This window comes from Esox lucius, chromosome 12, assembly GCF_011004845.1.
Source record: "Esox lucius isolate fEsoLuc1 chromosome 12, fEsoLuc1.pri, whole genome shotgun sequence".
Classification (NCBI taxonomy): domain Eukaryota; kingdom Metazoa; phylum Chordata; class Actinopteri; order Esociformes; family Esocidae; genus Esox; species Esox lucius.
This window is the reverse complement of record NC_047580.1, coordinates 35,236,077-35,255,676: the sequence shown is the minus strand read 5'-3', so window position 1 is coordinate 35,255,676 and position 19,600 is coordinate 35,236,077. Positions and strand designations below refer to the sequence as shown.

General features: G+C 41.6%; 1 protein-coding gene across 2 annotated transcripts in view; it reads right to left on the bottom strand.

Annotated features, from left to right (window-relative positions):
- Positions 1–541: 541 nt before the first annotated feature.
- The window catches only part of fgd1 (FYVE, RhoGEF and PH domain containing 1), a 65,628-nt gene continuing 46,569 nt past the window's right edge, over positions 542–19,600 (bottom strand). For both annotated transcript variants that reach the window (XM_013136228.3, XM_034296009.1), the window contains exons 7-17: positions 18,120–18,258; positions 17,291–17,349; positions 16,141–16,287; positions 15,706–15,798; positions 12,545–12,624; positions 12,291–12,321; positions 12,038–12,139; positions 9,706–9,834; positions 6,702–6,857; positions 5,938–6,084; positions 542–5,359 (exon numbers count right to left, since the gene is read on the bottom strand). In XM_013136228.3, the coding sequence (XP_012991682.3) occupies positions 5,090–5,359; positions 5,938–6,084; positions 6,702–6,857; positions 9,706–9,834; positions 12,038–12,139; positions 12,291–12,321; positions 12,545–12,624; positions 15,706–15,798; positions 16,141–16,287; positions 17,291–17,349; positions 18,120–18,258 (1,353 nt within the window). In that variant the 3' untranslated portion in view covers positions 542–5,089. The remainder of the gene's footprint in view (positions 5,360–5,937; positions 6,085–6,701; positions 6,858–9,705; positions 9,835–12,037; positions 12,140–12,290; positions 12,322–12,544; positions 12,625–15,705; positions 15,799–16,140; positions 16,288–17,290; positions 17,350–18,119; positions 18,259–19,600) is intronic.

Sequence of the window (19,600 nt, the reverse complement as noted above, 5' to 3'; positions counted from 1 at the left end):
TAAACTGGTTCCGGGGTAATATGGTGCTCTACCTGTCTCTATGCAGTTACCAAACGATTTCATCAGACATCACAAAGCTTACAGCTCACAAATCTGCACCTCAGAACACTCTTTTCACTGAGTATTTTTTCCCCCCAGTAGTTCTACTAGTCGAAAAATATTTATGGATATATAGTCATGTGCATATTCATATTTATATTTATTTAAATAAATCACAAGAATTACAGTGGCATATATGTTAATATTTTTTTGGTATTCTTCTTATTTTAATGAGAGGACAGTAGTTTAGACAGTAGTTGAGGAAGACAAAAAGGACGGTCACAGACAGACAATCAAGCCGGGTGTGAAGTCCCATTGTCAGGTGTGGTCAGGAGTCGGGAGCTTGGACCCCAGACTCCACACCACATATTGCTTGTGATTGACTTGTTGATCAATTTGCTGTTAATTGCTTTATTAAACCTTTGATGCACATTAAATGTAGTGATGAACCCATAAATAATCTCAGTTTGTCAGTAAAGCGACAACCACCACACCTCTAGGGTTTGTTTTATTTATTTTTTTAATTCATAAACATTTCATCATCTTGCACAGATTTCATTGGGATTTCGACATACAATGTTACCCAGTGGCCTGCCACTAATGTTATTAATAGGAATAACAATAATCAGAATAACAATTAGAATAACAGTTATACTCATTCCTGTTGACGATAAAACCTATACAGATTTGTAATTCACGAAAAAGAAGAAATATTTGTGCCACATTATGACGTTTGGCTTAGCAAGACTATAACATATTTGAAAAAGCTACAATTGCATGTTTTTAGGTCTGCAAATGTGTTTTGTGTGTCCAGGCTGTTGTGTTTCACTGGAACAAGACTAGGATCTTTGTACTGTACTCACGGTTCATTTTACATTTCCCCTCACCAGAGAATTAGCATGCGTCGAATTGGCAAGTTGTTCACTAAGTGAATAGAGTGCTATTCAGACACTGCCTTTGAGGAATTTACAACAAGATGCAAGGTACTGCCAGACAGTCAGGCAGACTTGTGCATAACTGCTAACTGGACACAGCTTCCATATGTGTTTCTGTCTGTCTTTCCGTCTGTCCGTTTGTCCGTCTGTCTGTCCGTCTGTCTGTCCGTCTCATCCATCATAAAGTAACACTCATACAATGCGTATAAACCTATAAAGTAATATTTCTATATACGCCTCCCTTCAACATTGAAGTAACACTTTTGTACATGTTTGCACTGAAAAAGTCTACACTGCCACCATTGTTACAGTAAAACAGGTAAGACGTGTGTATAAAACTGTACCCCTGGTTGAGAGACTCTCGTGTCTTTTTGCTGGTTCGGGGGTGTTTCACTGCTGTTCACAGGATGTTCCAGCACGTTCCTGTACATTTCCAGGAAAGCCTTGTGGTTTGTAAAATCATGTAGCATTGAAGGTTCACACACAGGCAAACCGTAGCTGTACTGGATTGGTTCAGCAGCCCGCCTTACGCCCTCACATGTTATGTTACAAACAGAATCAGACAATGAATGTTTATAAATAACAACTTTTAAAAATTAAAAAAACAAAGCCGTTCATGTTTCTTTCTGGTAGTAACTGCAGTGTATTCCACAGGGAAATTGTAGCAGAGCTGGAGCTGTTTGTAAACAACAGAACACAGGTATTTTTGCTACACAAACAAACACCCAAATTTAATCAAAATCTATCATGCATCAAGGGTAAGTACAAACTAGATAGATAGAATTACTGAATATTCTAGAAGTATACACAGTCCTTTAAGAAATCAAAATGGTTGAATTGCAATTTCTCAGAAGTTTAAATATTTTTGGATACCAGGCAGGTAATTCGGAGTAAAAAAAATAAAAAGTAATAAATACATACAACAGATTAAAAAAATTTATGACACACAAATAAAGACATAAATATGGACTGAGAACCTCAATCGTATCATTGTGTCCCCAAATGTACGGTACTTTGGCAAAAAGCAGAGGTAACATAGAGTAAAAACATGACAAAGACAGACTATGTCAGAGGAGCTGTACGAGTGTGTTCTCTAAGGCATGTTGTCATGGTTACTATGGTAGCAATAGTTACCATGGTAAAGATTTGAGACATCTTGACAGGAAGTAGATAGTCCCAGTATACTAATATTGTATAAACCTCCTGGAAGGTCTTGCCATGTTGACAGGTCCATGCTGCGGCTTGAATGAACTGTCAGTAGGGCAGAAGCCAACAGAGGCTGGCGAGGGGAGGACGACTCCCGACGACAAATGGAATGATATCAAACACACAAGAAACCACGGGTGCGATGTGTTCGATAGCATTCATTCCGGCCCCACCTCAAATATGAACCCGTCCTCCCCAAAGAAAGTGCCACCAGCCGCCTTTGGGAAACACTCTTCAGATAATCCCCAAAACCACAACATTACTGGCACTGTGCTATGTGTCACCACGGGGAAGAGGGATTGAAAAGCAACACTCTAATTCAGTGTTCTTGGCACATGAAGTGGGCGGGCAAATGGTAGCCTGGTGCCTCATCTGTTTGCGCTGTCTTTGAATCTGCCATGGCCATTGTCGCAGAGTTGGCAAGACAGCACAAACAGGTCTGAGACCAGGCTTGGCAGAAGCTTAACGGATGGCAAGTCAAGTTCACACGGGAACATACATATTTACACACAACACCCTATATCTTGTTTGATCCGGTCGGTTCCAGAGAAACTGTCAAACTAATGAATGTTTCTGTCACAAGATGAAGAGCAAGAAGAGCAAAACAGCGTCAGTCCAACAATTATTTAGCTGTTTCTTAATATATACCTTTGAGTTCACCCATTGATCAGTTACTAGTTCAGGAGATGTGAAATAAAAATAAAAAAACAGAATGTGTCAGGTTAGCCTGTTCCCAGATCACTTTGTGCTGTCTAACATGGACGAGTTGGCATGACAGCACAAACATATAAGAAAATGGGCTAATTCCGATTAGGAAACATGAACTGGAGAACTGTCATACAGACATTCAGGCAAATCTGAAAGGTGGCCAAGTCCAATCTAGACACCAACAAGATAGCAATGACACTGATAGGCTTACACCTCACCCACAAAAGTTGTCCGGGAAGAAAATAAATTATATTTACAATACAAATGCATTTAAAATGTTTCATTACTAACCATCGTTTCACTGGCATCATGAACATACACAAACATAACCCTGATTCATCAAAACACCTTTTATCCCACATTTCTGCTGTTTCATATATATATAGTTCTGTTCTCTGTAATAACTATCAAAACACTCTCCTAAAGTCAGAGATAACACTGATAATACAAACACAAGCATTTTCTGAAATCCGTTCACATTCTTTCTCCCCCCCCTCTCTCTTTCTATTGTAAACACAACACGCTCGCTCACACACAACCAAATCACAGATCTCATCTACTGTAGCCTGTACACATCATCTGGGATGAACATAGATGTTCTCAAAGCTTAGCAGGGGTTCATTATTACATCATAAACAACCTGTGAAATAACAAACTTTAGCTATATTGCCACGTTTAAAGATAACAAATGTTTTTTGACAGTCCTCTATTCCACTAGTGTACACATTTATACATCCTCTCCAGGACCAACTGAACGAGATCTCTTTTGCTATCCACTGTAGAGGCTCTGATTGTAATACTAGGTTTCTCCACTAGGTGGGACGGTTGGAAAGTGTTGTCTCGCACCAAAGGGAGTGCTGAGCTAATTTTAGGTTCGGCTTTAGGGAGTCAGAAAGATCCTGACAGGCACTAAATATCTGCTTTGAATTACAAATGCTTTGAGTTAAAGATTGGTTAAATCCCTCTATTCAATGCTGGTCTCTGGTTCTTGAGATACCATGGGCTTGGAGTGAATTCATTTAAGATTAGTTCAAAATATTCAGAATTTTGAATCTTTCTAAACCGTCTTTTAAAAAATTCCTGTGGTAACGTAGCAATACCCTGTATGCAGAGAAGACACTTTCTAAGGTCTACGCCGGAAACAACTAGAAAGGTGTGTGGGAAAAATAGGGACAGTTTTAAATTCCATATAGTAAATTCTACACAGCTGATCGTGGAGAGTGTTTGAAGAAGGTATTCAACATGGAGTCTGTAAGACATTAAACCATTTCCCAGGGCAGACGAGAGTGGGTGGGAGACGCTGGAGCATGCAGACATCTTGATTTCTGTTCACTACTCCTCAGCCATCTGTCTGTCTGTCTGTCTGTCTGTCTGTTTCTGTTAGCCCCCGGTCCATTGCCACTTTCCAACACTGTCCAGCTCAGCCCTTTAGGAACATCTTATGGCATCAGGAAGAAAAATAACTGACTGGATAACCATCAGCTAAACAGTCAATCCAAACAGAGACACAACCCCTAGTGTGTCTAACAGGCTTCGGTGGAGTTATTCTGTTCCTCCAATTGGACAGTTACTGACTCCCAGACACCTGAACTATCAGAACACCCAGACACCATGGCAACCACGCAACATTCTAAACAACACGTCGTCAATTTGGCATGATAGAGAGAGATGGCAGGGAGAAACACTGTGTTCTGTGGCTCAGAACGAATGACTGTAAAATGTCTGCCCGGAGGGAAGCAATTCACTGTGACACACAATGTAAATGTCTGACTGAAGGGGAATCTATTCACTGGAACACACATCATTGTTGTATACTGTACTTCTTCGGGGTAGGGAGGAGGAGAGCGAAACTTGACTTTTGGCAGTTTTTGTTGTTGTTGCAAACACTAGATGAGCAAAACACGGACTGAGAGAAACTGACCTGTAGATACTATCATGCAACTGACTGATCACTGACATTACATACAGAAGTGTGTGTGTGTGTGAAAGAAAATATGTGTATATGTACCTGTGTGTAAGTAAGAGAATCTTCATGTCTGAATCGGTGTCTGTGTGTGTCTGTGTGTGTCTGTGTGTGTCTGTGTGTGTGAGAGAGAATGTCTATGTGAATCTGCGTGTGTGTATCTGGGTACGTTTTAAACTGTGCGTGGGTTGTAAGTGTATACAACGGATGATGTAATGCCGACTGTACTCCTAACCAATCACGTATTCTCTCCCAAAGTGGCAGACTCCTCCCCTTCCTCTTCTAGGGCCTCTGCGATTAAACCATGAGCCTGTAGCTCCTCCCCTCTCCCTGCACGTGATAGGACCTCTATCCAGCGGCGCTGGAGTTCCTCCCCATCTGCGCTGAAGTAGAGTGTAAGGTGTGATTGGCTGATTTTGAAGGCAAAGCGGCGTTCCAGCCGGTCACATGACTCAGGAAGTGAGACCTCAAAGCCAATCAGTGGGACAGAGCGCTGGGCTTTGACATCCTGGGAACACAGAAACAAACAAGAGAGGATAAACCTGGATGAATGTTTCAAATCCAAATCACGTCCTCCTGAAAGGGTCGTCTGTAACTCCTGTAACGCCACGGGGATAGTGAGTTCAAATCCCATTATGAAAACCCTTCCTTAAATATTTACACATGACTGTAAATTCCTATGGATTGACATGTTGGCTAAATGGCATCTTTTAATAAACTTTAAAGTCTTTCAGTTCTGTGAAGGAGGGTAACAGTAGGTGGATACCTATGTAATAATATATATATAATAAAGATTATGTAAGAATATCTAGTAATAACATGCATGAATTTACATGTATGTAATAGCATGCATTAATAAGATGTAATAACATACAGCAATCACATGAAGAAATAATGACATTTGTTAAAAAACATTTAGCAACAACGTAAAAATAACTTATTATTGAACTGACGTGTAATAACAGTCTACCACCAGGGTAATAATGAATTGCTAACAGTGCAACAACATTCTACAATCAGTGTAATTACAGTCTGTTAACAGTGTACCGACAGTACTAGGGGTGTAATAACAAGGTCATAACCGACCTGAGGAGCCCCGTATATGTAGAGCACCAGTGGTTCATTCTCTGGGATGATGAACCAGGCCTTTTGCCAGCCTCTTCCTCCCCCCTTCTCCATGTGATGTAAGAAACTACACATGACACTGTTCTCTGCTGCGACTGATGCTTGTTTCTGTAGACCGCACACACACAGTGTTAGGGACCGCAAATACACACAGCATTAGAGACCACACACACACACAGCGTTAAAGACCCCAAATACACACAGCATTAGAGACCACACACACACACAGCGTTAGGGACCGCAAATACACACAGCATTAGAGACCACACACACACACAGTGTTAGGGACCGCAAATACACACAGCATTAGAGACCACACACACACACAGTGTTAAAGACCCCAAATACACACAGCATTAGAGACCACACACACACACACACAGCGTTAGAGACCACACATACACACAGCATTAGAAACCACACATACACACACAGGGTTAAAGACCCCAAATACACACAGCATTAGAGACCACACACACACACACACACAGCGTTAGAGACCACACATACACGCAGCATTAGAAACCACACACACACAGCGTTAGAGAACGCAAACACACACAGCATTAGAGAGCGCAGCGTTAAGTAATAGCAGTCTTATGTCACTGAAACATAGCGTTCTATCACTATCACTGACAACAACGCCATCGGATTACTCCTCTGTCATAGACCTCAAGGGCTTGGGGGATGGATTATTGATGTTCAGACGGGATCTTGTCACACACCTCCAGTATGGAGCGTCTTCTGACACTGCTGGTCAGGCAGGCAGGGGAGGGGTGTGCCCCCACCAGAGTGGTGTAGCAGTCGATACACACCCTGTTGGCCCTGTTGTTGTCGTAGAGGAGACGGGCCCGGAATTCAGAACACTTCCCACACACCACCTGGGACAGAGACAAGACACTGTTACCAAGACAACCTGGGACAGAGACAAGACACTGTTACCAAGACAACCTGGAATAGAGACAAGACACTGTTACCAAGACAACCTGGGACAGAGACAGGGATGAAGACAGAGCTTTAAACAACAGAAAATGTGGTTTTGTCTCTTTTATATCATAGTAAACAGGATAAAAAATGTCTGCATCCCTGGATTATCTATTAACTGTTGACAGAGTCAAGACCACATTCACAACAAGGCAGCTGACATTTGGTGATTTGGCTGGGGACTGGACTAGTGTGGGGACAATTATACATTGAGAAACATTATTCTTAAATTGTTGCACTATTTTTAATATTGTTTAGGTCCTGACCCGTCAAGGCATGGACTCCACTGGATCTCTGAAGGTGTACTGTGGTATCTGGTACCAAGGCGTTAGCAGCAGATCCTTCAAGTTTCAAAGTCAACACCACATGGTGTAAAAGAAAACATAATACATCAGACCAGGCCACCTTCTTCCATTGCTCTGTGGTCCAGTTCTGATGCCCAGGTGTCCATTGTAGGCGCTTTCGGCAGAGGACAGGGGTCAGCATGGGCACCCTGACTGGTCTGCAGCTACACAGCCCCATACGCAACAAACTGTGATGCACTGTGTGTTCTGACACCTTTCTATCAGTACCAGCATTAACTATTTCAGCTATTTGAGCTACAGTAGCTCATCTGTAGGATCGGACCACACGGGCCAGCCTTCACTCCCCATGTGCATCAATGAGCCTTGGCCACCCATGACCCTGTCGCTGGTTCACCGCTTTTCCTTCCTTGGTCCACTTTTGATAGACTGACCACTGCAGATCGGGAACACCCCACAAGATCTGTAGTTTTGGAGATGCTCTGACCCAGTTGTCTGGCCATTACAATTTGGCCCTTGTCAAAGTCCCTCAGATCCTTACGCTTCCCCACTTTTCCGGCTTCTAACACATTAAGACACAACTTTGATGACAGAATGTTCACTTGCTGCCTAATATATCCCACCCACTGACAGGTGCCATGATAAGGACATTATCAGTGTTATTTACTTCACCTGTCAGCAGTCGTAATGTTATGGCTGATCAGTGTATTGTTCAAGAAACAATAAAATGTCTCAGTTTCAACATATACATATACTATTTTCTGTAGGGCTTAAATGATTCGCACATCATTCTGTTGCATTCTGTTTTCATTTATATTGTACGCAGCATCCCAAGTCTATTTGGAAACAGGGTTGTACATTAAGGTAATGACAGGGTTGTACATTACGGTAATGACAGGGTTGTACATTAAGGTAATGACAGGGTTGTACATTAAGGTAATGACAGGGTTGTACATTAAGGTAATGACAGGGTTGTACATTAAGGTAATGACAGAGTTGTACATTAAGGTAATGACAGAGTTGTACATTAAGGTAATGACAGGGTTGTACATTAAGGTAATGACAGGGTTGTACATTAAGGTAATGACAGGGTTGTACATTAAGGTAATGACAGGGTTGTACATTAAGGTAATGACAGAGTTGTACATTAAGGTAATGACAGGGTTGTACATTAAGGTAATGACAGAGTTGTACATTAAGGTAATGACAGAGTTGTACATTAAGGTAATGACAGAGTGGTACATTAAGGTAATGACAGAGTTGTACATTAAGGTAATGACAGGGTTGTACATTAAGGTAATGACAGGGTTGTACATTAAGGTAATGACAGAGTTGTACATTAAGGTAATGACAGAGTGGTACATTAAGGTAATGACAGGGTTGTACATTAAGGTAATGACAGAGTTGTACATTAAGGTAATGACAGGGTTGTACATTAAGGTAATGACAGAGTTGTACATTAAGGTAATGACAGGGTTGTACATTAAGGTAATGACAGGGTTGTACATTAAGGTAATGACAGGGTTGTACATTAAGGTAATGACAGAGTTGTACATTAAGGTAATGACAGGGTTGTACATTAAGGTAATGACAGGGTTGTACATTAAGGTAATGACAGAGTTGTACATTAAGGTAATGACAGGGTTGTACATTAAGGTAATGACAGGGTTGTACATTAAGGTAATGACAGGGTTGTACATTAAGGTAATGACAGAGTTGTACATTAAGGTAATGACAGGGTTGTACATTAAGGTAATGACAGAGTTGTACATTAAGGTAATGACAGGGTTGTACATTAAGGTAATGACAGAGTTGTACATTAAGGTAATGACAGAGTTGTACATTAAGGTAATGACAGAGTGGTACATTAAGGTAATGACAGAGTGGTACATTAAGGTAATGACAGGGTTGTACATTAAGGTAATGACAGGGTTGTACATTAAGGTAATGACAGGGTTGTACATTAAGGTAATGACAGAGTTGTACATTAAGGTAATGACAGGGTTGTACATTAAGGTAATGACAGAGTTGTACATTAAGGTAATGACAGGGTTATACATTAAGGTAATGACAGGGTTGTACATTAAGGTAATGACAGAGTTGTACATTAAGGTAATGACAGGGTTGTACATTAAGGTAATGACAGGGTTGTACATTAAGGTAATGACAGAGTTGTACATTAAGGTAATGACAGAGTTGTACATTAAGGTAATGACAGGGTTGTACATTAAGGTAATGACAGAGTTGTACATTAAGGTAATGACAGGGTTGTACATTAAGGTAATGACAGGGTTGTACATTAAGGTAATGACAGAGTTTTACATTAAGGTAATGACAGAGTTGTACATTAAGGTAATGACAGGGTTGTACATTAAGGTAATGACAGAGTGGTACATTATGGTAATGACAGAGTGGTACATTAAGGTAATGATAAGTGACTTACATGTCCACAGGCCTTGCAGTGGTGACGTCTCTTGGTGATGGAGTTAAACGGCTCCTGGCACTTCATACACAGAGTCACCTCCTTCTCCCGGATTGGAGTGGGGGCACGCGTTCCCAGTTCTGAACAGTTCTACGGAGACCGAGGAAGAGAGAGAGATACGGAAAGAGGCACAGAGAGAGAGAAGGAGAGAAAGAGAGGGAGCGAGGTGTGAGACAGGGTGAAAATGCAACGTGATCTCAGAGGAGTCTTAGGGCTTGATTTAAAAGCAGACAGTCCATAGAATTACAGGCAGGCTGGAGGGACAAGTCTTTGAGATCTACAAAACTGCATAATGGTTTGGGGTCCTGCTCGGGTCAGAGGATAAGTGAGTGGTTCCCAACATTTTTCAGTTACTGTACCACCAACAGAACTTCGTAAAGCCCACAGTACACCTAAAGTACCCTCTTCATTTTGTAGGATATTAGCCTTCATGTATAGGGGTCACTTTTGTTAATCTCCTACCCATCGACAATCAAGGGAGAAAATTCAACCTTTATTGAAATGATCACAGTAAGTGTTTCCATTTGGCTGTTCAAATTCCAACCACACTTCCCTTTACACCTAAACTTATAGACCCACCAGAGAATACCTACCCAGAATACCTACCCAGAATTCCTACCCAGAATACCTACCCAGAATTCCTACTCAGAATTCCTAACCAGAATCCCTACTCAGAATTCCTAACCAGAATACCTACCCAGAATTCCTAATCAGAATTCCTACCCAGAATTCCTAACCAGAATACCTACTCAGAATTCCTAACCAGAATACCTACCCAGAATTCCTAATCAGAATTCCTGCCTAGAATTCCACAACGCAGTAACATGACTTCCTGCGAACTTGATTTCCAACGGATGTTCTGTTTGTTATCTAATCACATTTAACTTATAACAAAGCATATATTCATACCATAATTCCACACTTTTGACCAAATGGTCCATCAGCTCCCATTGAGGATGTATTGAGTAGAACATTAGTTGGAGATTAGTCCCAAAGGGATGTTCAGAACCGTCCTGTGATCTCATGAACTGACAGCAACACTGGAACTCTTAGGGTTAAGGGTTCTTTGCTCAAAGGCAGGTGGGCAGATGTTTCACCTTGAGGAAGAGGGATGTGAAGTTATGCTAGGGTTAGGGTTTTGGCCTGGACCTAACATCTGACCTGTGAGGTGGGAGGGATGTAGTAGGAGGGGCTAGAGCAAAGGGTTTTAGCGTTTTTGTAGCATTTAACAGAGTGACATCTAGTCCAACCAATAAAATACTTACATCTTGAACAGAAAATTAATAATTCAACTCCGGCTGTAGGACACGTTTTATTGCTGCCAACAAACTTTCTCCTCCTTTCTTTTCTTGGAAAAACACAGCAACAAACGCATCCGTAATAACCTTTAACGTCAGCTATGGTTAGTCGGTGGCAGCTAGCTACGAGATTGGCTTCTCCTTTTGCTACTCGTTCGTTTTTTCAGGCTAACCTACAGTACTCGTGGTGTTAAGTAACTGCTAGTGACGTTGTAGCAGAACCCACTGATACTCATTGTTTCTCCACAGCCGTAGCTAACGCTCCCTAGCCTAGTAGGAGGGCAGGATGACCTGGCATTGCTAAATTGTCTAGGTTGCTTGGCAACACCACATGTCTGTGAATGGCGATGACAAACAGTGTCCAACGCATACAGCACACACACACTTCTTCCAAAAATGACGATTTTGCCGTCGGAAACACTACAGGTTAGGGAGTAGAGATTAAAGTGTATGGGGATAGGGAATAAGAGTAGGGGTTAAGGAGAGAGGGAACATGAGTTAAGGAGAAAGGGCATAGGGAGTAGTGGATATGGAGTAGTGGATAAGGTGTAGATTCAACAGTATGTTACCAGAGAGTTGAGGGGGGTGTAGATTCAACAGTATGTTACCAGAGAGTTGGGAGGGGTGTAGATTCAACAGTATGTTACAAAAGAGTTGGGAGGGTGTAGATTCAACAGTATGTTACCAGAGTGTTGGGAGGGTGTAGATTCAACAGTATGTTACCAGAGAGTTGGGAGGGTGTAGATTCAACAGTATGTTACCAGAGAGTTGGGAGGGGTGTAGATTCAACAGTATGTTACCAGAGAGTTGGGAGGGGTGTAGATTCAACAGTATGTTACCAGAGAGTTGGGAGGGGTGTAGATTCAACAGTATGTTACCGGAGAGTTGGGCGGGGTGTAGATTCAACAGTATGTTACCAGAGAGTTGGGCGGGGTGTAGATTCAACAGTATGTTACCGGAGAGTTGGGCAGGGTGTAGATTCAACAGTATGTTACCGGAGAGTTGGGCGGGGTGTAGTCTTCATCTCGTAGAGAACAGTTCAGATGGTGGAAGGTGGCCAGTGTTTGCTCATGTCTCAGGATGGTGGCCTGGATTGCCTGGAACAGGAAGAACAACATTCAGTATAATATGTAAACAGTAACCTGTAACAACAAGTTCAACCACACTAAAATACTTATTGACAGCCAAAGCAGTTTCTTTTCAAGGAAAGTTGGTATTAGTAGAGAACTAAAATTATACAATATATACCTGGATCCAGTCCTTTTTCTCCTCCTCAGTCCTGCATAGATCAACAATGATAGATTATGCATTTAAATTAAGTATTTATCGCACTAAAATGAGAAGTGCATGAGTTGCTAGAAACAGACACACACATGTTCAAACTGCTGTCTTTAACTTTTCTATTAAAATTTTTATTGACTTGTAAAACACGATTCTTTAACGTTTCTATTTTAAAGCCAGTAATTTGAGTTTGAAGAGGAGGTTTAAAATGCTGCCATCACCTGGCCTGCAGTTCAAGGGAACGCTGTTTTCCCGATACCAGGAACGTCCTGGGAACGTTGATACTGCTGGTCTCCTTCAGCTGTAAAAACACATGTAAAACAGCATGTAAATATTGTGTATAAACCCATGTAATAACACATGTAAAACATAATGTTAATACTGTGTATGAAACATAGAATACACATGTAAAACAACATGTAAAGCAACATGTAAATACTGTGTATAAAAACATGTAATAACACATGTAAAACATGTAAATACTATATATAAAACAGATGTAATAACCCACATGTAAAACAACATGTAAATGCTATGTATAAAACACATATAATAACACACACGTAAGACAACATGTTAATACTATGTATAAAACACATGTAATAACACTGTGCATAAAACCGACAGGACACCACTCAGATTACCACAGCTGTATAATGGCCGTTATTAAAGAAAAGTATTAAACCACTTCTGTTCTGTTAAAAACAGTGGAATATGAAGGGAATAGGGTGAACTATGAAGGGAATAGGGTGGACTATGAAGGGAATAGGATGTACTATGAAGGAAATAGGGTGAACTATGAAGGGAATAGGGTGGACTATGAAGGTAATAGGGTGGACTATGAAGGGAATAGGGTGTACTATGAAGGTAATAGGGTGGACTATGAAGGGAATAGGATGTACTATGAAGGAAATAGGGTGAACTATGAAGGGAATAGGGTGGACTATGAAGGGAATAGGGTGGACTATGAAGGGAATAGGATGTACTATGAAGGAAATAGGGTGGACTATGAAGGAAATAGGGTGGACTATGAAGGGAATAGGATGTACTATGAAGGAAATAAGATATACTATACACTGAATAGGATGTACTATGAACAGAATAGGGCATACCACAAAGGGAATAGGATGTACTATGAAGGGAATAGGGCATACCATGAAGGGAATAGGATGTACTATGAAGGGAATAGGGTGAACCATGAAGGGAATAGGATGTACTATGAAGGGAATAGGGTGTACTATGAAGGGAATAGGGTGTACTATGAAAGGAATAGGGCATACCATGAAGGGAATAGGATGTACTATGAAGGGAATAGGGTGTACCATGACGGGAATAGGATGTACTATGAAGGGAATAGGGTGTACTATGAAGGGAATAGGGCGTACTATCAAGGGAATAGGGTGTACTATCAAGGGAATAGGATGTACTATGAAGGGAATAGGGTGTACTATCAAGGGAATAGGATGTACTTTGAAGGGAATAGGGTGTACTTTGAAGGGAATAGGGTGAACTATGAAGGGAATAGGGTGGACTATGAAGGTAATAGGGTGGACTATGAAGGGAATAGGGTGTACTATGAAGGTAATAGGGTGGACTATGAAGGGAATAGGATGTACTATGAAGGAAATAGGGTGAACTATGAAGGGAATAGGGTGGACTATGAAGGGAATAGGGTGGACTATGAAGGGAATAGGATGTACTATGAAGGAAATAGGGTGGACTATGAAGGAAATAGGGTGGACTATGAAGGGAATAGGATGTACTATGAAGGAAATAAGATATACTATACACTGAATAGGATGTACTATGAACGGAATAGGGCATACCACAAAGGGAATAGGATGTACTATGAAGGGAATAGGGCATACCATGAAGGGAATAGGATGTACTATGAAGGGAATAGGGTGTACCATGAAGGGAATAGGATGTACTATGAAGGGAATAGGGTGTACTATGAAGCGAATAGGGTGTACTATGAAAGGAATAGGGCATACCATGAAGGGAATAGGATGTACTATGAAGCGAATAGGGCGTACTATCAAGGGAATAGGGTGTACTATCAAGGGAATAGGATGTACTATGAAGGGAATAGGGTGTACTATCAAGGGAATAGGATGTACTTTGAAGGGAATAGGGTGTACTTTGAAGGGAATAGGGTGTACTATGAAGGGAATAGGGTGTACTATGAAGGGAATAGGGTGTACTATCAAGGGAATAGGATGTACTTTGAAAGGAATAGGGTTTACTTTGAAGGGAATAGGGTGTACTATGAAGGGAATAGGGTGTACTTTGAAGGGAATAGGGTGTACTATGAAGGGAATAGGATGTACTATGAAGGGAATAGGGTGTACTATCAAGGGAATAGGATGTACTTTGAAGGGAATAGGGTGTACTTTGAAGGGAATAGGGTGAACTATGAAGGGAATAGGGTGGACTATGAAGGTAATAGGGTGGACTATGAAGGGAATAGGGTGTACTATGAAGGTAATAGGGTGGACTATGAAGGGAATAGGATGTACTATGAAGGAAATAGGGTGAACTATGAAGGGAATAGGGTGGACTATGAAGGGAATAGGGTGGACTATGAAGGGAATAGGGTGGACTATGAAGGGAATAGGATGTACTATGAAGGAAATAGGGTGGACTATGAAGGAAATAGGGTGGACTATGAAGGGAATAGGATGTACTATGAAGGAAATAAGATATACTATACACTGAATAGGATGTACTATGAACGGAATAGGGCATACCACAAAGGGAATAGGATGTACTATGAAGGGAATAGGGCATACCATGAAGGGAATAGGATGTACTATGAAGGGAATAGGGTGTACCATGAAGGGAATAGGATGTACTATGAAGGGAATAGGGTGTACTATGAAGCAAATAGGGTGTACTATGAAGGGAATAGGGCATACCATGAAGGGAATAGGATGTACTATGAAGGGAATAGGGTGTACCATGAAGGGAATAGGATGTACTATGAAGGGAATAGGGTGTACTATGAAGGGAATAGGGCGTACTATCAAGGGAATAGGGTGTACTATCAAGGGAATAGGATGTACTATGAAGGGAATAGGGTGTACTATCAAGGGAATAGGATGTACTTTGAAGGGAATAGGGTGTACTTTGAAGGGAATAGGGTGTACTATGAAGGGAATAGGGTGTACTATGAAGGGAATAGGGTGTACTATCAAGGGAATAGGATGTACTTTGAAAGGAATAGGGTTTACTTTGAAGGGAATAGGGTGTACTATGAAGGGAATAGGGTGTACTTTGAAGGGAATAGGGTGTACTATGAAGGGAATAGGGTGTATTATCAAGGGAATGTCAGACTGGCATAAAAATCATAGCTTGTAGCTTGGATACTAACAGAACTAACCTCCATCCCATCCACGTCGATACGGGCTCTCACCCCAAACTTCTGACCAATCAACCGCAACTTAGGAACACAGTACAGTAACCTATCATTGAACTGGAGGATGATTGAGAAAGGGGAGATGGAAAGAGAGAGAGAAAAATGTATGTAATATTCCAGCAACAGTTCAAGCAGAGAATTTCAAGCAGATTCACAGTAACAGTCTGCTGCTAAGAGAACAACATAATCAGCACCAATTTAAATGCTGTTTTCACACTCCTATTGGTGTCGTGACTCACTCTCTTGCTTGAAGTTGTGTGTCAAGAGGTATCTGTGTGTGTGTGTGTGTGTCATTAGGTATCTGTGTGTGTGTGTGTGTGTGTGTGTCAATAGGTATCTTTCTGTCTGTGTGAGTGTTAAGAGGTATCTTTCTGTGAGTGTATGTGTGTTAACACTCACCAGTATGAGGTACCTGTCCTGGGAGGTGCCGTTTTTGGCTGACAGTTTGAGGATGTGCCCTTCTTTGATGAGTTCATTAGTGGGGTTGACAATGTCCTCTTCACCCCCCAACAACTCATACACCTTCAGCAGCTTACGCATACGCTCCTGTAGGACACAAACACACACACACACACTCAGGGTTAATAGTAGGCTCCTCTCTTCCATACACATCCAGCAGCCTACGGATCTGCTTCTGGATCACAGGGACAAATGGTGTCAAGTTCCTGCTGTTCAAATTGACATCATAAGGAAACACAGTAAGAGCTGTCAGGACATTGTAGTGGTTCAGGACCAGTGATTTAAAAGTTCATAACACGAAGAGACTAGGTTTGAAGGTTCATTACACGAAGGGACTGGGTTTGAAGGTTCATTATATGAAGAGACAGGGTTTGAAGGTTCATTACATGAAGAGACAGGGTTTGAAGGTTCATTATATGAAGAGACAGGGTTTGAAGGTTCATTATAAGTAGAGACAGGGTTTGAAGGTTCATTATAAGTAGAGACAGGGTTTGAAGGTTCATTATATGAAGAGACAGGGTTTGAAGGTTCATTATATGAAGAGACAGAGTTTGAAGGTTCATTATAAGAAGAGACAGGGTTTGAAGGTTCATTATATGAAGAGACAGGGTTTGAAGGTTCATTATATGAAGAGACAGGGTTTGAAGGTTCATTATAAGAAGAGACAGGGTTTGAAGGTTCATTATAAGAGACAGAGTTTGCTGAAATGGTTTAAACTCCTTAATCCAATAGGAGCTTTAGGGGAAAGTCAAGTGAGTCTCAAGGATGTGACCGCTCTCTGCAGAATGAGAACGTGTCACAAGATGAAAAGGGAAGCTGACACCAATTAACAGTTATTTAAGGGAGTGCAAACAACGTCCCTGGATTATGGAACCATGTTTAATTGCACCCTCATGGTAAATGACAGCTCCTCTGCTGCTGGGGGTTTCTGAACTGAGGAGTGGTGTGGAGGAAGGAGAGACGAAGACTGTTGATGTGGTTTAAGCCTGGTGTGAGTGTGTGAGTGTGCTTGTGTGCGTGTGTAAGGGTGGGTCCATGCTTGCATCAGGCTCTGTGTGACTATGTGAACCACATCTGTGACTGTACCTACCATCTTTCTGATTGCAGCGTTGGAATGCTCAGCAGCAGTGGCGATCAACTCCAGAGATTCTGGAAGAACCAAATCACAGAATAAAAATCAAATATATAATATATATCATATGTATATCATTATCATATGCGAGAGGAACGGCATTATGAGATACTTGGAAACTTGTTATCCATTCCTAGAAGTAGTTTAATAGAAGCTTAATTTAGTATTGCCATGTGTACTGTATTTGCCTTCATTGCACATCTATAATAATATAATAATATACATATACATAATACATGTAAATACTTGTACATTTTCTGCCCTCCTCTATTTGCACTTCTGGTTAGATGCTAACTGTATTTTGTTGTACAGTACATGTATTGTTCAATGACAATAAAGTTGAATTTAATCTAATCTAGTTTAATAGACATGTAAAATACACATTATAAAATATGACTGCTGTCTCCTGTTTTCATGGACTGTAGATCAGTTGTTAGAGCATGGACTTGCAACAGCAGAGTTGCGGGTTTGATTTCCACAGGGAGCCAGGACGAGAAGACGCTTGTCCATCTTCATGGTTACTGCTGTCCGGACAACCAGGAGTCATTTAGTGTCCAGTGTTTCAATCCCTTGATGTCACGATTGGGAATTAAAGTTCTCGAATATGTGGACATCCTGGCGTGTGTGTGTGTGAATGTGAGTGTGTGTTTGTGCATGTGAGTGTGTGTTTGTGCATGTGAGTGTGTGTTTGTGCATGTGAGTGTGTGTTTGTGCATGTGAGTGTGTGTTTGTGTGTTTGTGTGTGTGCGCCATCTGACAAAGGGAAGAGGTGGGCTCACAAACTCACTCTGTGCGTCTTTGAAGTCGTTGTGGTCGTCAGGGAGACGGTGCAGGTAGTCCTTGAGGAGCAGCTCATAGCGAGGGATCCTCTGGACGGGTTCCAACATGTGGTGCTGCAGGGTCAGGTTGCCGCAACGCTCCTCCCTCTGCACAACACACACACGTATGAACACACACACATATAAACACACACACGTATGAACACACACACATATAAACACACACAGGTATAAACACACACACGTATAAACACAAACACGTATGAACATACACATGTATCAACACGCACACACGTATAAACACACACACGTATGAACATACACACAAGCAAACACACACACGCATGAACACATACGCGCACGCACACACAGATATGAACACACACACACACGCACACACACGTATGAACACACACATACGCACACACACACATACACATATGAACAAACACACACACACACGTATGAACACACGTATGAACACACACCTTCACCCCAACAAATACAATACGTTGTAGCTACATTGCACATATCAATATTATTATATTATTATTACAATATTATTCTATATGATCAATATTAAACATTCTACAACATCCACTTGTTTCTCTCTCCTAGCAAATATTGATTAGGCCCCAAAACAATTGCATCAACTACCAGTGGGTTTCAAGAGAGTTGAACATCAAGAGCGATGCACATCTCGCCCATCTGCTACTTATCACCCAGCTCGTTCAATTAGGAAGTATTTGCCAGAAGCTTTGCGCTTGAAGCAGCCTTCCACCAGGGAGCATGCTGAGGGAATTTGCACCACCGTCTGAGAGAATCCTGACCACAGGGACAAAGCTGAACTACGAGGCAGTGGCTCACTGACCCATGCAAATGTTAATTAAACGCATTATAGAAAAGTCAACTATACATTTAAAAGTTTACCATGTACAGATGGGCCCCAAACTAAAAAATGCCAGATAATATTCAGAAGCGCAGTCTAGAAGAGACTGTACTTGGCCTATAAACAGGGGGTACTTGTGAACCCTCATGACACAGGGGTACTCCGAGCCAAGCAAAATTCTGTTAGTGGTATAGTAACTGAAAAAAGGTTGGGAACCACTGTATAGAAGGGAGTTCCGTGTCTCACCTCCATCAGACAGGTGTCAGGGCACAATAAGGCCGGGAATAAATCCATTGATCAGACATGTTACACAGACTGAAAGTAACAGCTGACCGAACCACCCCACCACAACAACGTTGACAGAAACACATCATCACAAAAAGGCCCACAGAACCACACCGCCACAACAAGACCGACAGAACCACACCGCCACAACAAGACCGACAGGACCACACCGCCACAACAAGACTGACAGAACCACACCGCCACAACAAGGCCAACAGATCCACACAACCCCAACAAGGCTGAAAGAACCACACCACCACAACAAGGCCAACAGGACCACACAACCATAACAAGGCCCAGAGAACCGCACCACCA